General features: G+C 33.9%; 1 protein-coding gene across 1 annotated transcript in view; it reads left to right on the top strand.

The window, feature by feature from the left end:
• The first annotated feature begins 3,844 nt into the window (after window positions 1–3,844).
• The window catches only part of LOC127831607 (uncharacterized), a 233,203-nt gene continuing 224,011 nt past the window's right edge, over window positions 3,845–13,036 (top strand). The window contains exons 1-3 of the mRNA XM_052356586.1: window positions 3,845–4,048; window positions 4,381–4,617; window positions 5,015–5,230. Of these exons, the coding sequence (XP_052212546.1) occupies window positions 3,845–4,048; window positions 4,381–4,617; window positions 5,015–5,230 (657 nt within the window). The remainder of the gene's footprint in view (window positions 4,049–4,380; window positions 4,618–5,014; window positions 5,231–13,036) is intronic.

Here is a 13,036-nt window from a genome sequence, read left to right as displayed (position 1 = left end):
GATGCCACTGAGACGTTGTACAAGGCCGGTTATATATGTTGACACAAATCAATCAAATGACAGAACATCTATGATCAAACCATTTTCACAATTGCAGAGTCTTCCTAAAGAGTCGGTTGATGTAGAGATGGATAGTATTCTTAAGAGATACAAAAGGAGACCCAAGTCTATGGAGTTAATGTGTTATGCAGAATTTGCATCATGGTATGAAGTCATCCCTAAGCAGAGGGAAAAGAAATCAGTAAATGTTGAAGCAGAATTACCCGAAACTGAATATGTTCATGACCAAGAAGATGACATTGTGCCTATAAATGATGACGATGAAGTTGGTCGCAAAGTGGTGAAGTTACCATGTGGCACATGCTTAAGAAAAGAAAATGTGGGAAAATTATTTATACTAATATAACACCAATCAATAAGGATAGGGAAGAGCATTTTCGTCAAAAACTTATGCTGTACACCCATTGGAGAGATGATGAAAGGGATTTTATAGCCGGATATGACAACTATGAGCAATGTTTAACTTCGAAAATTCTTGAAATCAATGCTAATAAGATGCAATTTGAGAAATGTGATTTTGATTTTGAGTCATTTGTTGCAATGAATTTAGATGAAATAGAACCACCCGTTGACATGGAAGCGCAACACCAAGAGGCAATAGATGAAAGTGCAGGTGTCTCACCAGCCAGTCAGTTTGGTTGCTTTGACTCAAATGTTGTTGATAGTGATTCATTATACTATGATTTAGGGGAAGACTTGAATGTTACTATGCGACGCTCCAATGCAGAAATTCTTCCTCAGAAAGAGGTGGATAATGATGCTTATTTTGAGAGTAAACGAAAGTTAAATCACGAGCAAAAACATTTTTTTTATTACATGCTTACTAAAATGAAATCCAAAGAATTACCCTTTTACACATTTCTGTCTGGTGGTGCTGGTGTTGGGAAAAGTGTGTTAACAAAGTGCATTTATCAAGGTTTGATAAAATATTATAATCATTTAAGGGGTGAAAATCCTGATACAATTAAAATTTTGATGTGTGCTCCAACTGGAAAAGCTGCGCATAACATTGGTGGAAGCACAATTCACTCCGCCTTTTGCATACTAGCTAACCAAGGTTTTTATTTTAAGCCTCTTGACATGCAGCAGTTGAACACAATGCGAGCAAGGTACATCTCCTTAAAACTTGTCATTATAGATGAAATTTCTATGGTGGGTCGTAGCATGTTGAATTTTATCAATCTAAGAATGCAGGAAATAACATCTTGCAATAAACCTTTTGGGAACGTAAGCATACTTGCAGTAGGAGATCTCTTTCAATTGAAACCTGTCATGGATTCTTGGGTGTTCTCGCAGGAATTCAGAAGCTCCCAACTGCATAATTTGGCCGCAAATGTTTGGGTTGATTTATTTGATTTCTTTGAATTGAAAGTGATAATGCGCCAGAAAGAAGATGCTGCATTTGCAGAGCTGCTGAATAGATTGAGGGAAGGCCTTCATACTGAAGAGGATATTGCTGTTTTAAAAGCTAGATTAGTTAAGGGTGATAGTAATGACCTCAAGAACAAACCTCATTTATTTTGCAGAAGGGAGGATGTATCATTGCACAATTCCTTTATTTTGAAAGAAATGCCTGTCAGTAATATTGTTACAATTGAAGCTGTTGATGATGTGTCTGGTGATATAAGTGCATCTCTACGCAGTACAATTATTTCCAAAATACCAGATGACTCTTCAAAAACGATGAATCTGCCAAAAACACTTTCCCTTGGAATTGAATTGCCTGCAGAAATAAGCCTGAATGTAGACACAGAAGATGGCTTGACTAATGGTGCATCATGCATCATAACAAAATTTGATTTCAGAGTTCAAAATTCTTGTAGATGCAGCATAATTTGGGTTTTGTTTGATGATCCAACTATTGGTTGTAAGTGGCGCAGTCGATATAGACATTTGTACAATGCACACATTCCGCAGAACTGGACAGCCTATTCTTGAAACGTGTCGTCGCTTTACTTCACCAATATTACAAAAATTACTTGATCATCAGGCGCCAATTCCCTATTTACCTATCAGCAGGGAAAACAATACACAAAGCTCAGGGTTCCACTATGACAGAGGCTGTAATTAACTTGGAACAAAGAAAATTGATCACATTCACTATGTTGGTCTCAGTAGAGTTGGCAAACTGTCAGGTGTTTATTTGACTGAAATGAATGCTGGTAAAATACATGTTTCTCCAGATGTCGAAATTGAAATGGAAAGACTAAGAAATCACAGAAAAATAACCCATTTATTACCTTGTTTGGATTTATTTGATTCAATGCTTTATACAAAAATAATCTTCCATAATTGCCGTTCTTTAAGGAAACATTTCGTTAACTTCAGACAAGAAACCAATATGTTGTATTCTGACATCATAGGTTTAGTTGAAACAAGAGTTTGGAATTTGATTGATGAAACGTATAGCCTAGAAGGTTTTAGTAGCTTTTGTGGTACTTTGGAACAAACAGCTCATGGTATTGCGGTTTTTGTCAAAAATGAATTGACTGTGCGTCATATTTCTTTTAGGACAATTTGTGACATAGAGTACTGTCTTGTGGACATTGGGCAGGGTCTTGTGATCGATTTTGTGTACTGTCCTCCAAAAAAACATACACTTCAAAATATTACGCAATTTCTCATGGCTGTCAACAATGAAATCACGGACAATCATTCAAAAATGGAGCTTGTACTGATGGGTGATTTCAACTTCGAAACTAATTTAAATAAACAATTTACAGATGCTTTTAAGAGCCCTTCAAATTTGCAACAATTGCCGACTGGTGTTACGACTGATTACGGTTCATGCATTGATCATATCTATACAACAATATGTGCTAATGAAATAGCTGCATTTGGCACACTAGAGTCTTACTATTCTGATCATAACCCATTATTTTTAGCATGTGCAAAAAATAGAGAATTGTAAGAAAAAATCTATTGCATTTTTTTCTCATTATAATGTCATAATTGAATACAACCCATGGTGTTCATCATGATTCAATCATGTTCCTTCCAAAAATTTCAATGATATACATGCCCAAGCACCAAACCCCATGTCGTGATCTATATAGGACCAAAATGTATATTTCAAGGAGTATGTCATTATTGAGTATGTATAATGACAAATAACATATTGTATTAATTCAAGTTATTGGTTTTAGTAATGATTTAATATAACAAATTTAAGAAGAACAGGTTCATGATAAATAGTTTACAAACCTGATTCTCATTTATGACAAATATTTACTAAATTTTAGTTGAACATCGGAACTGCAGTAACAATGTTACACACAACAAAGCCTTAGCTAGGATCTGAAAAGGTTTTGACAAAAGAGTTCATTCCTTTGAGCCTGTGTTTATATATAAATGTATATATTACTAGTATATTACATCATATCACATGTATTTCTGTACGATTTCATTAATTGTATTTTATGTAAATATGCCTTTCATAACAATTATATATAATCCCAATATAACAATTGTACAGTGTTAATTTTGTGAAATACTTGTTTACTTGTCACAGCGTTACAAATATTATTTTATTAATGTTTGATTTTGATTGAGAACGTAATAAATCATTAAAATATCTTTGTGTTACAGAGTTACAAATTAATGTCGTCTGAATGGTCAGGATATAATTGCGTCAAAATAATTCAAAGAAGTCAATGCAAGGGAAAACCATATCAATTTTGTGTTGCTTGCGTAAAAATGCAGTGATTTTTATTTATTGAAATCTCCTGTTGAATTATTTGAAATGTAATATTGCTAAAATATCATTCATGTTTTATCATATCAGATGACAAGTATCGATGCCGCTTTTACTGAACGGGGCACTGGGCCATACACTTTGGCTTTAAAGGTCAAGGTTGTTGCGGTTAAGCCTGCAGAAGTATACAGGAAGGATGGCGAAGAGAAAAGAGTCATGAACTTTGCCATGAGTGACGGCATTACCACGGCAAAAGGGATCTGCTACGACCCGGCAAAGTTTTGTAAATTGCAGGTAATTTGTACTGAAAATTTTAGTTTAACAATCTGTGTTAAATTTTAGTTTAACAATCTGTGTTGTAACCTAAATGTAATGTTTTGTAACTATGGATTGTAACAATTGCACGTTTCATAGATAAATGATATGTTATTGTGAAAGTTGAAAACATCGTAGTTTTATGCAACATATAACAATAGACTCAATGGTTTCATACATGGTATTGAAATTAAAGTTTTTAAGACCAGCACCCTAATCAACACTGACATTAACTGTTAATTGGTCAATAATTAACTTGCATCAAAATGCACCGTTTGTTGATTAAAATAACACTTGTACACCATTTATAGGTGGGCAACACTTTGGTTGTGCGAAACAGCATTCGCCGAACAGAGGATGAGGTGAGAGTCCTCATCTTGACGAGCACATCGAAGGTGCTCATGTCAGCACCCCTTCAGGTGCCTCCACAACATGTGCAGGAGGGTGAGAGGCTTCTGAATCCACCACCGGCAGAGATTGTTGCAATAAAAACTGCACTTACTTCACCTGCAAAGAAACGGGTCTCCATAAGTGGGAAAGTCACTCAGGTATGCATACAAAAATTTCATTTCAATTGATATATTTAAATGAATCTCTTTCATTTCTGTCTGACTAAAAGATTTATTTTATTATTATCTTAACAATATAGAAGATATAATAGCTGTATTTCCACAAATCGCTTAAATCTTCATTATTGATGTCATTTGAATTGACAAATAATACATGCATATACATGTCTATACACATAGTGGCTCAGTTTTGTGCACTTATAATTTTTTTAACCTCCCTTGTTCTTTACCTTCCATTGCATTCAACATTGAGACAATGTTGCCCACCAAAATCAAAAGCTGGTCATAACTAACTAATGTTTGTGCTGAAATCTTCCTTATTGGACACTTACTATTTATGCAGTATTTTATGTACTCCATAAATTCATATGAGCAGGAAGACGAACCGAGAGAGGTGCAGGTCCAAGGTGGAATGGTCCCCATCAAGACCATCACTGTCATGGATGACAGTTCAAAGACACAGGTCACTCTCTGGCGTGATGCCGTTCAAAGTGATGTGAGGCCTGGTGACCATGTGACGATCACCGATGTGATCGTCAACAGCTATCAGAATGTCCTGTCACTGTCCACAACTGCGAGGTCGAAAATCCAAGTGAGCATTTTTCTTAAGTTTTGGCATACATTCTTATGCATTAAGGAAACTTTCTGCATTAGTGAGCGATATAATTTTTGGATCATTGTTGCATGTCGTCAAGCTCGGCGTTTGATTACATGACCTGTGAAAATTATGCCATTACTGATGACTGAAGGTCATCTAGTTGGCTATTTTGGTGTCAATGCTTTTCACATTATGCATCTTTTTTGCCTATCACTATATTCTTAGTGTCTATGTTTGAAATTTCTTTATTTAATTGATTCATTTACTTTTATGTGGCTCTGGATAGACGCGCTCATTCAACCTATGTACTTTGGCCCTTATCAAGCATATGTGGCTTCTTCAAAAATAAATTGCATAACAATAATCCAAATAACGCTAAATCTCTTGAGCTTTTTTGTAAAGTGGAGATATAATGTACAATATTGTCTTCTATATTTGCTCTGTGCCTAAATTTGGAAATTCTTTCCTTGCCAAACTAAAGGGTCGCATTGTACACTAAGGTTTCCCTCTTGCTGGTGCAACAAAATGTTCAATTTTATATATTTTGTCCATTGGGACATCCCACCTATTACATAAAAAAAATACTTTTAACCAGAACTTTCTTTGGCTGATGGTTAATCCTTCTATTGAGTCATATTCCTTATGCAAAAAAGTTATAGTATCTATTTTCCGAAATCAAGTTTAATATTCCAAATGATTGTTTAAATTGATAATGTTTAAAAATAAAAGCACTGTAAAAGTGTTAAAAAACTACTATTGGAACAAACAAATTGATGATTAGAATTTTCAATAAATCAAAGTTTATCTATAAACTCAAGAAATAACAATTTACAAAAAAAAGATTTGTTTATATTTATTTCTTTTTATATAGAAAACAGAAGCTCCCCTTGTACAGTCTATCGTCACTGTGGAGGCAATCGGTGTGAGCGACGGAGTTGCTGAATGTTTTTGTAACAACGGAGAAATTGTAAACATGCCTGCTGAACTTCTCCAGCAGGCATTAGAGGAGGATGGACTTGTAATGCCTGACATCGAGATGGCCACTGCAACTGCTCCAATTGACCTGCAGTTGGTCTCCAAGGGCTCTGAAGTTGTGAGCGTCATCAAATTGTAGTTAACATGAAAGTTCTGTACATGTACAAAGTGTAAATATAGTCTGTTTTTTTTTGCGTGTTCTTAATGTCCAAATACCTCATTTCAATGACAATAAATGCTCAATTAAATGTGCTACCTTTACAACCTATTTGTGGTTAACTTATAGAATCAAAATATGCTAATTATCTTAAAATAGAAAGTAAAAACATGTGCGCTTTATTTGCAATACCCAATTTTGTATGAAACATATTCTTCTTCTAAAGTTAGTGTAGCATGTTTATGATGTTATCTTGTTGCTATGTAAATATTTCCTTCTAGTCTTATTGTTTCTAGAACTTTTTGCTATGTAAATATTTATGCCCCCCTTCGAAGAAGAGGGGGTATATTGCTTTGCACATTTCTATCGGTCTGTCGGTCGGTCCGTCCACCAGGTGGTTTCCGGATGATAACTCAAGAATGCTTGGGCCTAGGATCATGAAACTTCATAGGTACATTGATCATGACTCGCAGATGACCCCTATTGATTTTCAGGTCACTATATCAACGGTCAAGGTTACGGTGACCCAAAATAGTAAAATGGTTTCCGGATGATAACTCAAGAACGCTTATGCCTAGGATCATGAAACTTCATAGGTACATTGACCATGGCTCGCAGATAACCCCTATTGAATTTCAGGTCACTAGGTCAAAGGTCAAGGTCAGGGTGATCCGAAATAGTAAAATGGTTTCCGGATGATTATCCAAGAACGCTTATGCCTAGGATCATGAAACTTGATAGGTAGATTGATCATGACTTGCAGTTGACCCCTATAGATTTTCAGGTCACTATATTAAAGGTCATCGTCACTAGGTCAAGGTCATGGTGACCCGAAATAGTAAAATGGTTTCCGGATGATTACTCAAGAACGCTTTTGCCTAGGATCATAAAACTTCACAGGTACATTAATCATGACTTGCAGATGACCCCTATCAGTTTTGAGGTCACTGGGTCAAAGGTCAAGTTCACGGTGACCCGAAATAGTGACATGGTTTCCGGATGATAACTGAAGAACGCTTATTCCTAGGATCATGAAACTTGATAGGTACATTGATCATGACTGGCAGATGACCCCTATTTATTTTCAGGTCACTAGGTCAAAGGTAAAGGTCACAGTGACAAAAAACATATTCACACAATGGCTGTCACTACAACGGAGAGCCCATATGGGGGGCATGCATGTTTTACAAACAGCCCTTGTTCCTTCTAGTCTTATTGTTTCTTGAACATTCACTATTTCGCCATTAAAATAATCTTATTTAATAATTACATTACATTGCTAGTCAGGTTTTTTCGGCAGTGTAAAAAGTAGATGTCAATTTGTTTTATGTTTATGCCCCTCTTCGAAGAAGGGACCAATTGACCTGCAGTTGGTCTCCAAGGGCTCCGAAGTCGTGAGCGTCATCAAATTGTAGTTGACATGAAAGTTCTTTACATGTACAAAGTGTAAATATAGTCTGTTTTTTTTTGCGTGTTCTTCATGTCTAAATACCTCATTTCAATGAAAATAAATGCTCAATTAAATGTGCTACCTATACAACCTATTTGTGGTTAACTTATAGAATCAAAATATGCTAATTATCTTAAAATAGAAAGTAAAAACATGTGCGGTTAACTTATAGAATCAAAATATGCTAATTATCTTAAAATAGAAAGTAAAAACATGTGCTCTTTATTTGCAATAACCAATTTTGTATGAAACATATTCTTCTTCTAAAGTTAGTGTAGCATGTTTATGATGTTATCTTGTTGCTATGTAAATATTTCCTTCTAGTCTTATTGTTTCTAGAACTTTTTGCTATGTAAATATTTCCTTATAGTCTTATTGTTTCTTGAACATTCACTATTTCGCCATTAAAATAATCTTATTTAATAATTACATTACATTGCTAGTCAGGTTTTTTTCTGCAGTGTAAAAAGTAGATGTCAATTTGTTTTATGTTTATGCCCCTCTTCGAAGAAGAGAGGGTATATTGTTTTGCAAATGTAAGTCTGTCCGTCTGTTGGTAAGTTTCCAGATGGTTTCCGGATGATAACTCAAGAATGCTTAGGCCTTCATAGGTACATTGAACATGACTGGCACATAGCCCCTATTGATTTTCAGGTCACTAGGTCAAGGACAAGGTAACATTGACTCGAATTAGTAAAATGGTTTCCGAATGATAACTTAGAATGATAAGGCTTAGGATTATGAACCTCTATAGGTACATTCATCATGACTGGCAGATGACCCCTATTGATTTTCAGGTCACTTGGTCAAAGGTCAAGGTCACCATGATTCGAAACAGTAAAATGGTTTCTGGATGATAACTCAAGACTGCTTACGCATAGGATCATAAAACTTCAAAGGAAAATTGATCATGACGGGCAGATGTCTCCTATTGATTTTCAGGTCAAAGGTCATTGTCACAAATACTCAAAACAGTAAAATGGTTTCCATATGATAACTTAAGAATGCTTAAAATAGTATCATGAAACTTCATATTTACATTAATAATGAATGACAGATGACCCCTTACGATTTTCAGGTCACTAGGTCAAAGGTCAAGGTCACAGTGACTCAAAACAGTAAAAAAATTTTTTTTTCCTGTTTTAATGTTTTTATTCATTCATAAAATATACATATACACACAATTTACAATGGCATGTTCGTTCATATACTTAAATTACCATATGTAATGTATTTTCGCTATTTTAATACAATCATTACTCAAGCTGAATTAGGATCGTACTTCCTTCAACCTTTTTACCTTTTTTACTTAACTTAAATAAATATTTATGTATAGCACAATAATATTAAGTGTTTATTCCTAAACAAGAAAAGGATCAGATTTACAACAACTATGGCTACAGTGTTCAAAGAGATAAAGAGATAAAACATAGTACATTTGCTAATGTCGTTAAAAATTGACCTTTTTAAGAAAGTTTGATTTTACAATTTTAGTGCAGATTACAACACAATTGATATAAACTTTATGATCAAATTGCAAACAACATAGTAATACAAGAAAAGAGTCATATTTACAACTACTATGGTTACAGTGTTCAAAAAAATAAAACCTAGTACATTTGATAGTGTCATTAAAAATGGACCTTTTTAACAAAGTTTGATTTTACACTTAGAGTGCAGTTTACAACACAATCAATATAAACTTTATGATCAATATGCAAACAACATAGTGACACTTAGTTAAGAAAACACATTTTGCAGGTTTCATATATAATGCGAGTTAATAACAGTTATTTTTGTTATTCATGCAATTATGAATTACATATTAATCTTATAACTATCCATAAAAATCCTTTATTTGATTCATTAGTTGTGTTTTCATATATATTTAAAGATAATTTTAGGCTAGCCTTAAATCCCTGAAAATGTGGAATTACTTCTTTCCTTTTGCATTCAAAAATGTACTTTTTAACTTCCATGAAAAGAATAAAGCAGTTATCATTTACGTTTGTATCACCAAGAAAGAACATTTTGCTGTTTATTACTATTTGTATATTTGCGTTTTTTAAGCTATCCGAGATATCTTTAATAAGTATTTTTACTGTGTTACAATCCCAGAATAAATGGGTAATTGATTCTTCTGACATTTTGCAAAAAGTGCATGTTTTACTATTGGACAAGCCCATTTTAAAAAGGAGTGTGTTTGTTCCCAATATTCTGTGGATAATTCTAGTTTGTAACCATTGAATATATGTATTATTCGTTTTTTTAAACACTTGTCCATGGACATTTTTCCATTGTATGGAGTCATCTGCAAAGTATTCATTCCATTTTGTTTGGCATGTGGGGATTTCAGAGTTCTCTTTAAACATATTGTATAGTAACTTATTACAAGAATTCAGAATGATAGGTTTTATATAGGTCGACAAAATGGGATATGAATGTACTTTATAATCTTTTAATTTTACATTTTGCACCGAGACAATGTATGTGGAAAGAACCTTTTTTATACCTTCATAATGTAAAAAGTTTACCGGTTTATTCATTTTGGCTTGTAGCTCTTGCAGTGACAAAATCTGCCCACTGTCTTTAATAATATCTTTAACAAACCGAATGCCATCATCATACCAATATTTCCAAAAAAAGGAATTTATTGTTGATTAATAAACAGTTATTAAAAAACAAAGGCATATCTACAAGTTTATCAACAGAGTCAATATTAATACTCTTAACAAAGTCAGAATATATTGTTAAAACATCTATCCAAAAAGCGTTGGTTATATTTTTAACAGCTGAAATTGCGTATAAACTGCCTGTATTACATAGTATATTAAAATCTATTAACTTTCTAGCCAAGGATGTAAATTTGTTCTGGCCTTGAATAACTTTTCTTATCCATGATAATTTTAAACTTTTCATAAATGCATTTATGTCCACCATTTTGAGTCCCCCTTCATCAAAATCTTTTGTTATGACTTTTGCTTTGATTTTTGAAGGCCCTTGCCACACAAATTTGAGTACTTTATCATTTAAAACTTTACAAATAGCCTCTCCGGGTTGTGGCAAGGAGACAAACAGGTGAATAAACATTGGAAGTATCAAGGTCTTAACAACAGTTATCCTACCTAAGGGAGTTAGCTCTCTTCTGTTCCAATGTGCAATGATATTGTCTAATTTAACTAATTTGTCATTATAATTTAGCTCAATCATTTTAGGTAGATCAACATCGAAATTTAAACCTAATAATTTAAATTGGGTACATCCCCACACTAGTTTCCATCTTGTTTTTATGGACCGTGTGCTGTATTTTAAAGATCCTATCCAGACAACATGAGTTTTTTCAAAGTTTACATTCAGGCCTGAATATTGTGAGAAGGAGTGCAACAATTGTAATGCAGTATTCAAGGTTTCTTCCGACCCGTCCATTAATAAATAGGTATCATCATCAAAACAGTAAAATGGTTGCCTGATGAAAACTCAAGAATAATCAGGCCTAACTCGTGGGTTTATCAACAACAAGATTTGTTCTCTTTCTAATCAGGGGTTCTTTAATGAGTTACAGAATTTACAGAATATCGAACCGTGATTCTTTTCCAGATTGGTATTGGTAACTGAAAAGAATACAAAATAATATATAGTATTACATAATATACATTACATGAATGCTGTAATAATAACCTATATATTAATAATAATAATAGACATGACATTCTAGTTGCCGACTATCATTAGAACCAACAAAGCATCTGAAATCAATACAAATGTATAAAACAAGATAAAACATGATAAAACATATACAATGACGTCACATAGCCTTGAACACATAAAATACATGGACCTTACCGATTTAGGGAATCGAATACCTCTCACAGTCTCTCAATCACGACTTCTTTAGTTGTGCGTTTGCTGCAAATTAATATACATGCAAATATTATTAAGTGTCATTTAGTATAACTTGTTTTTAAGTAAAAGATAAGACAAATGTACCATTGAGCTGTTATTTCCGGAATCGCGAAAACATGTGATGCTTAACATCTAAATACTTTAAATCATTATAGAAATACAAAACCATATGAATGCAGTTCACTACAAACATCAATCCACAAAATACTATACCTCGAAACCAAATGCTAAGATGTATTAAACAAATACAATGGACTCTGCAATCTGAACAAGTCTTTCTTGTTTAAACTTTTCTCTCAACTGCCAGAAATGACCACGTGACCAATTTATGCGAGACAACGAAAGTAAAATTACCCAAAAGATTAAGGTTACAAATCAACATTAAACATTTGTAAAATAACCACAGGGCTACATACTCCCCCTCCTCCGTAAATGACGTCCCGTCATTTCAGTGTCAACACCATTAAATGTCAACGTAAGTCAAGTCACTTATCATAAAAAATATATACAACTATTGATAATTAAAGTACAACTACAACTTCCTACTCCAATAACTAACTACAAATTATTACTCCAATACAATTATACAACTACTACAGCAGTATATATTAATACTCCCCAAAACATTTTCATAAAGTACTATGACAGAACTTGTTTCAACTTAATGTGTTATAACATTATTTGTTTCAAATTGAACAATCCTCCCTGCCAACTAAAATGTGTTCTCACATTTCTGATGTATGCTAACATAATGTTAACTATTTAATTGATAAAAAACAACAGCAATATATACAAGATGTTTATTAAAACAATAAAATTATTTATTTCATAATTGCCCCAACAACACTGTGAGCAATTGTACTATCCATATTGTCTAAAATACCAGAATTTAATAAAACAGTCAATGCCTGAAGTTTACTATCATATGGCCTGGCAACCATCTGCTTCATGTAGTAATCTTCAAATCTTACTGGTGGCCGACTTGTTCTTGATGATCTTCGTGGTACAGGTACCGGAACATTTCTCTGTACATCAACTTCTGTACTTCCTACCTCAGTAGTACTCGTTGTATCTATGGTCTGATCTTCAACAGCTTCCGTATTTGAAGGAATGGGTGCTTCAGTATCAGCATCAGTCCTGTTCTCAAGTAGTTGTTCAGCTTCTTGATGAACTTCTTCTGCCTCTACTTCTTCCGCTACATCTTCCACCGGAGGATCTATCCTCTCGTCCCCCTCTATCAAATCGATAGCTTCGGTTAAGGTAGAACTCACATCAACTTCATCATCAAGTATAGGATCTTGGGCGTCCCCAATGT

The sequence above is a fragment of the Dreissena polymorpha genome, chromosome 5 (genome assembly GCF_020536995.1).
Source record: "Dreissena polymorpha isolate Duluth1 chromosome 5, UMN_Dpol_1.0, whole genome shotgun sequence".
In the NCBI taxonomy this organism is placed as follows: domain Eukaryota; kingdom Metazoa; phylum Mollusca; class Bivalvia; order Myida; family Dreissenidae; genus Dreissena; species Dreissena polymorpha.
The sequence above is the reverse complement of the archived record's forward strand: the minus strand, read 5'-3'. Positions and strand labels throughout refer to the sequence as shown.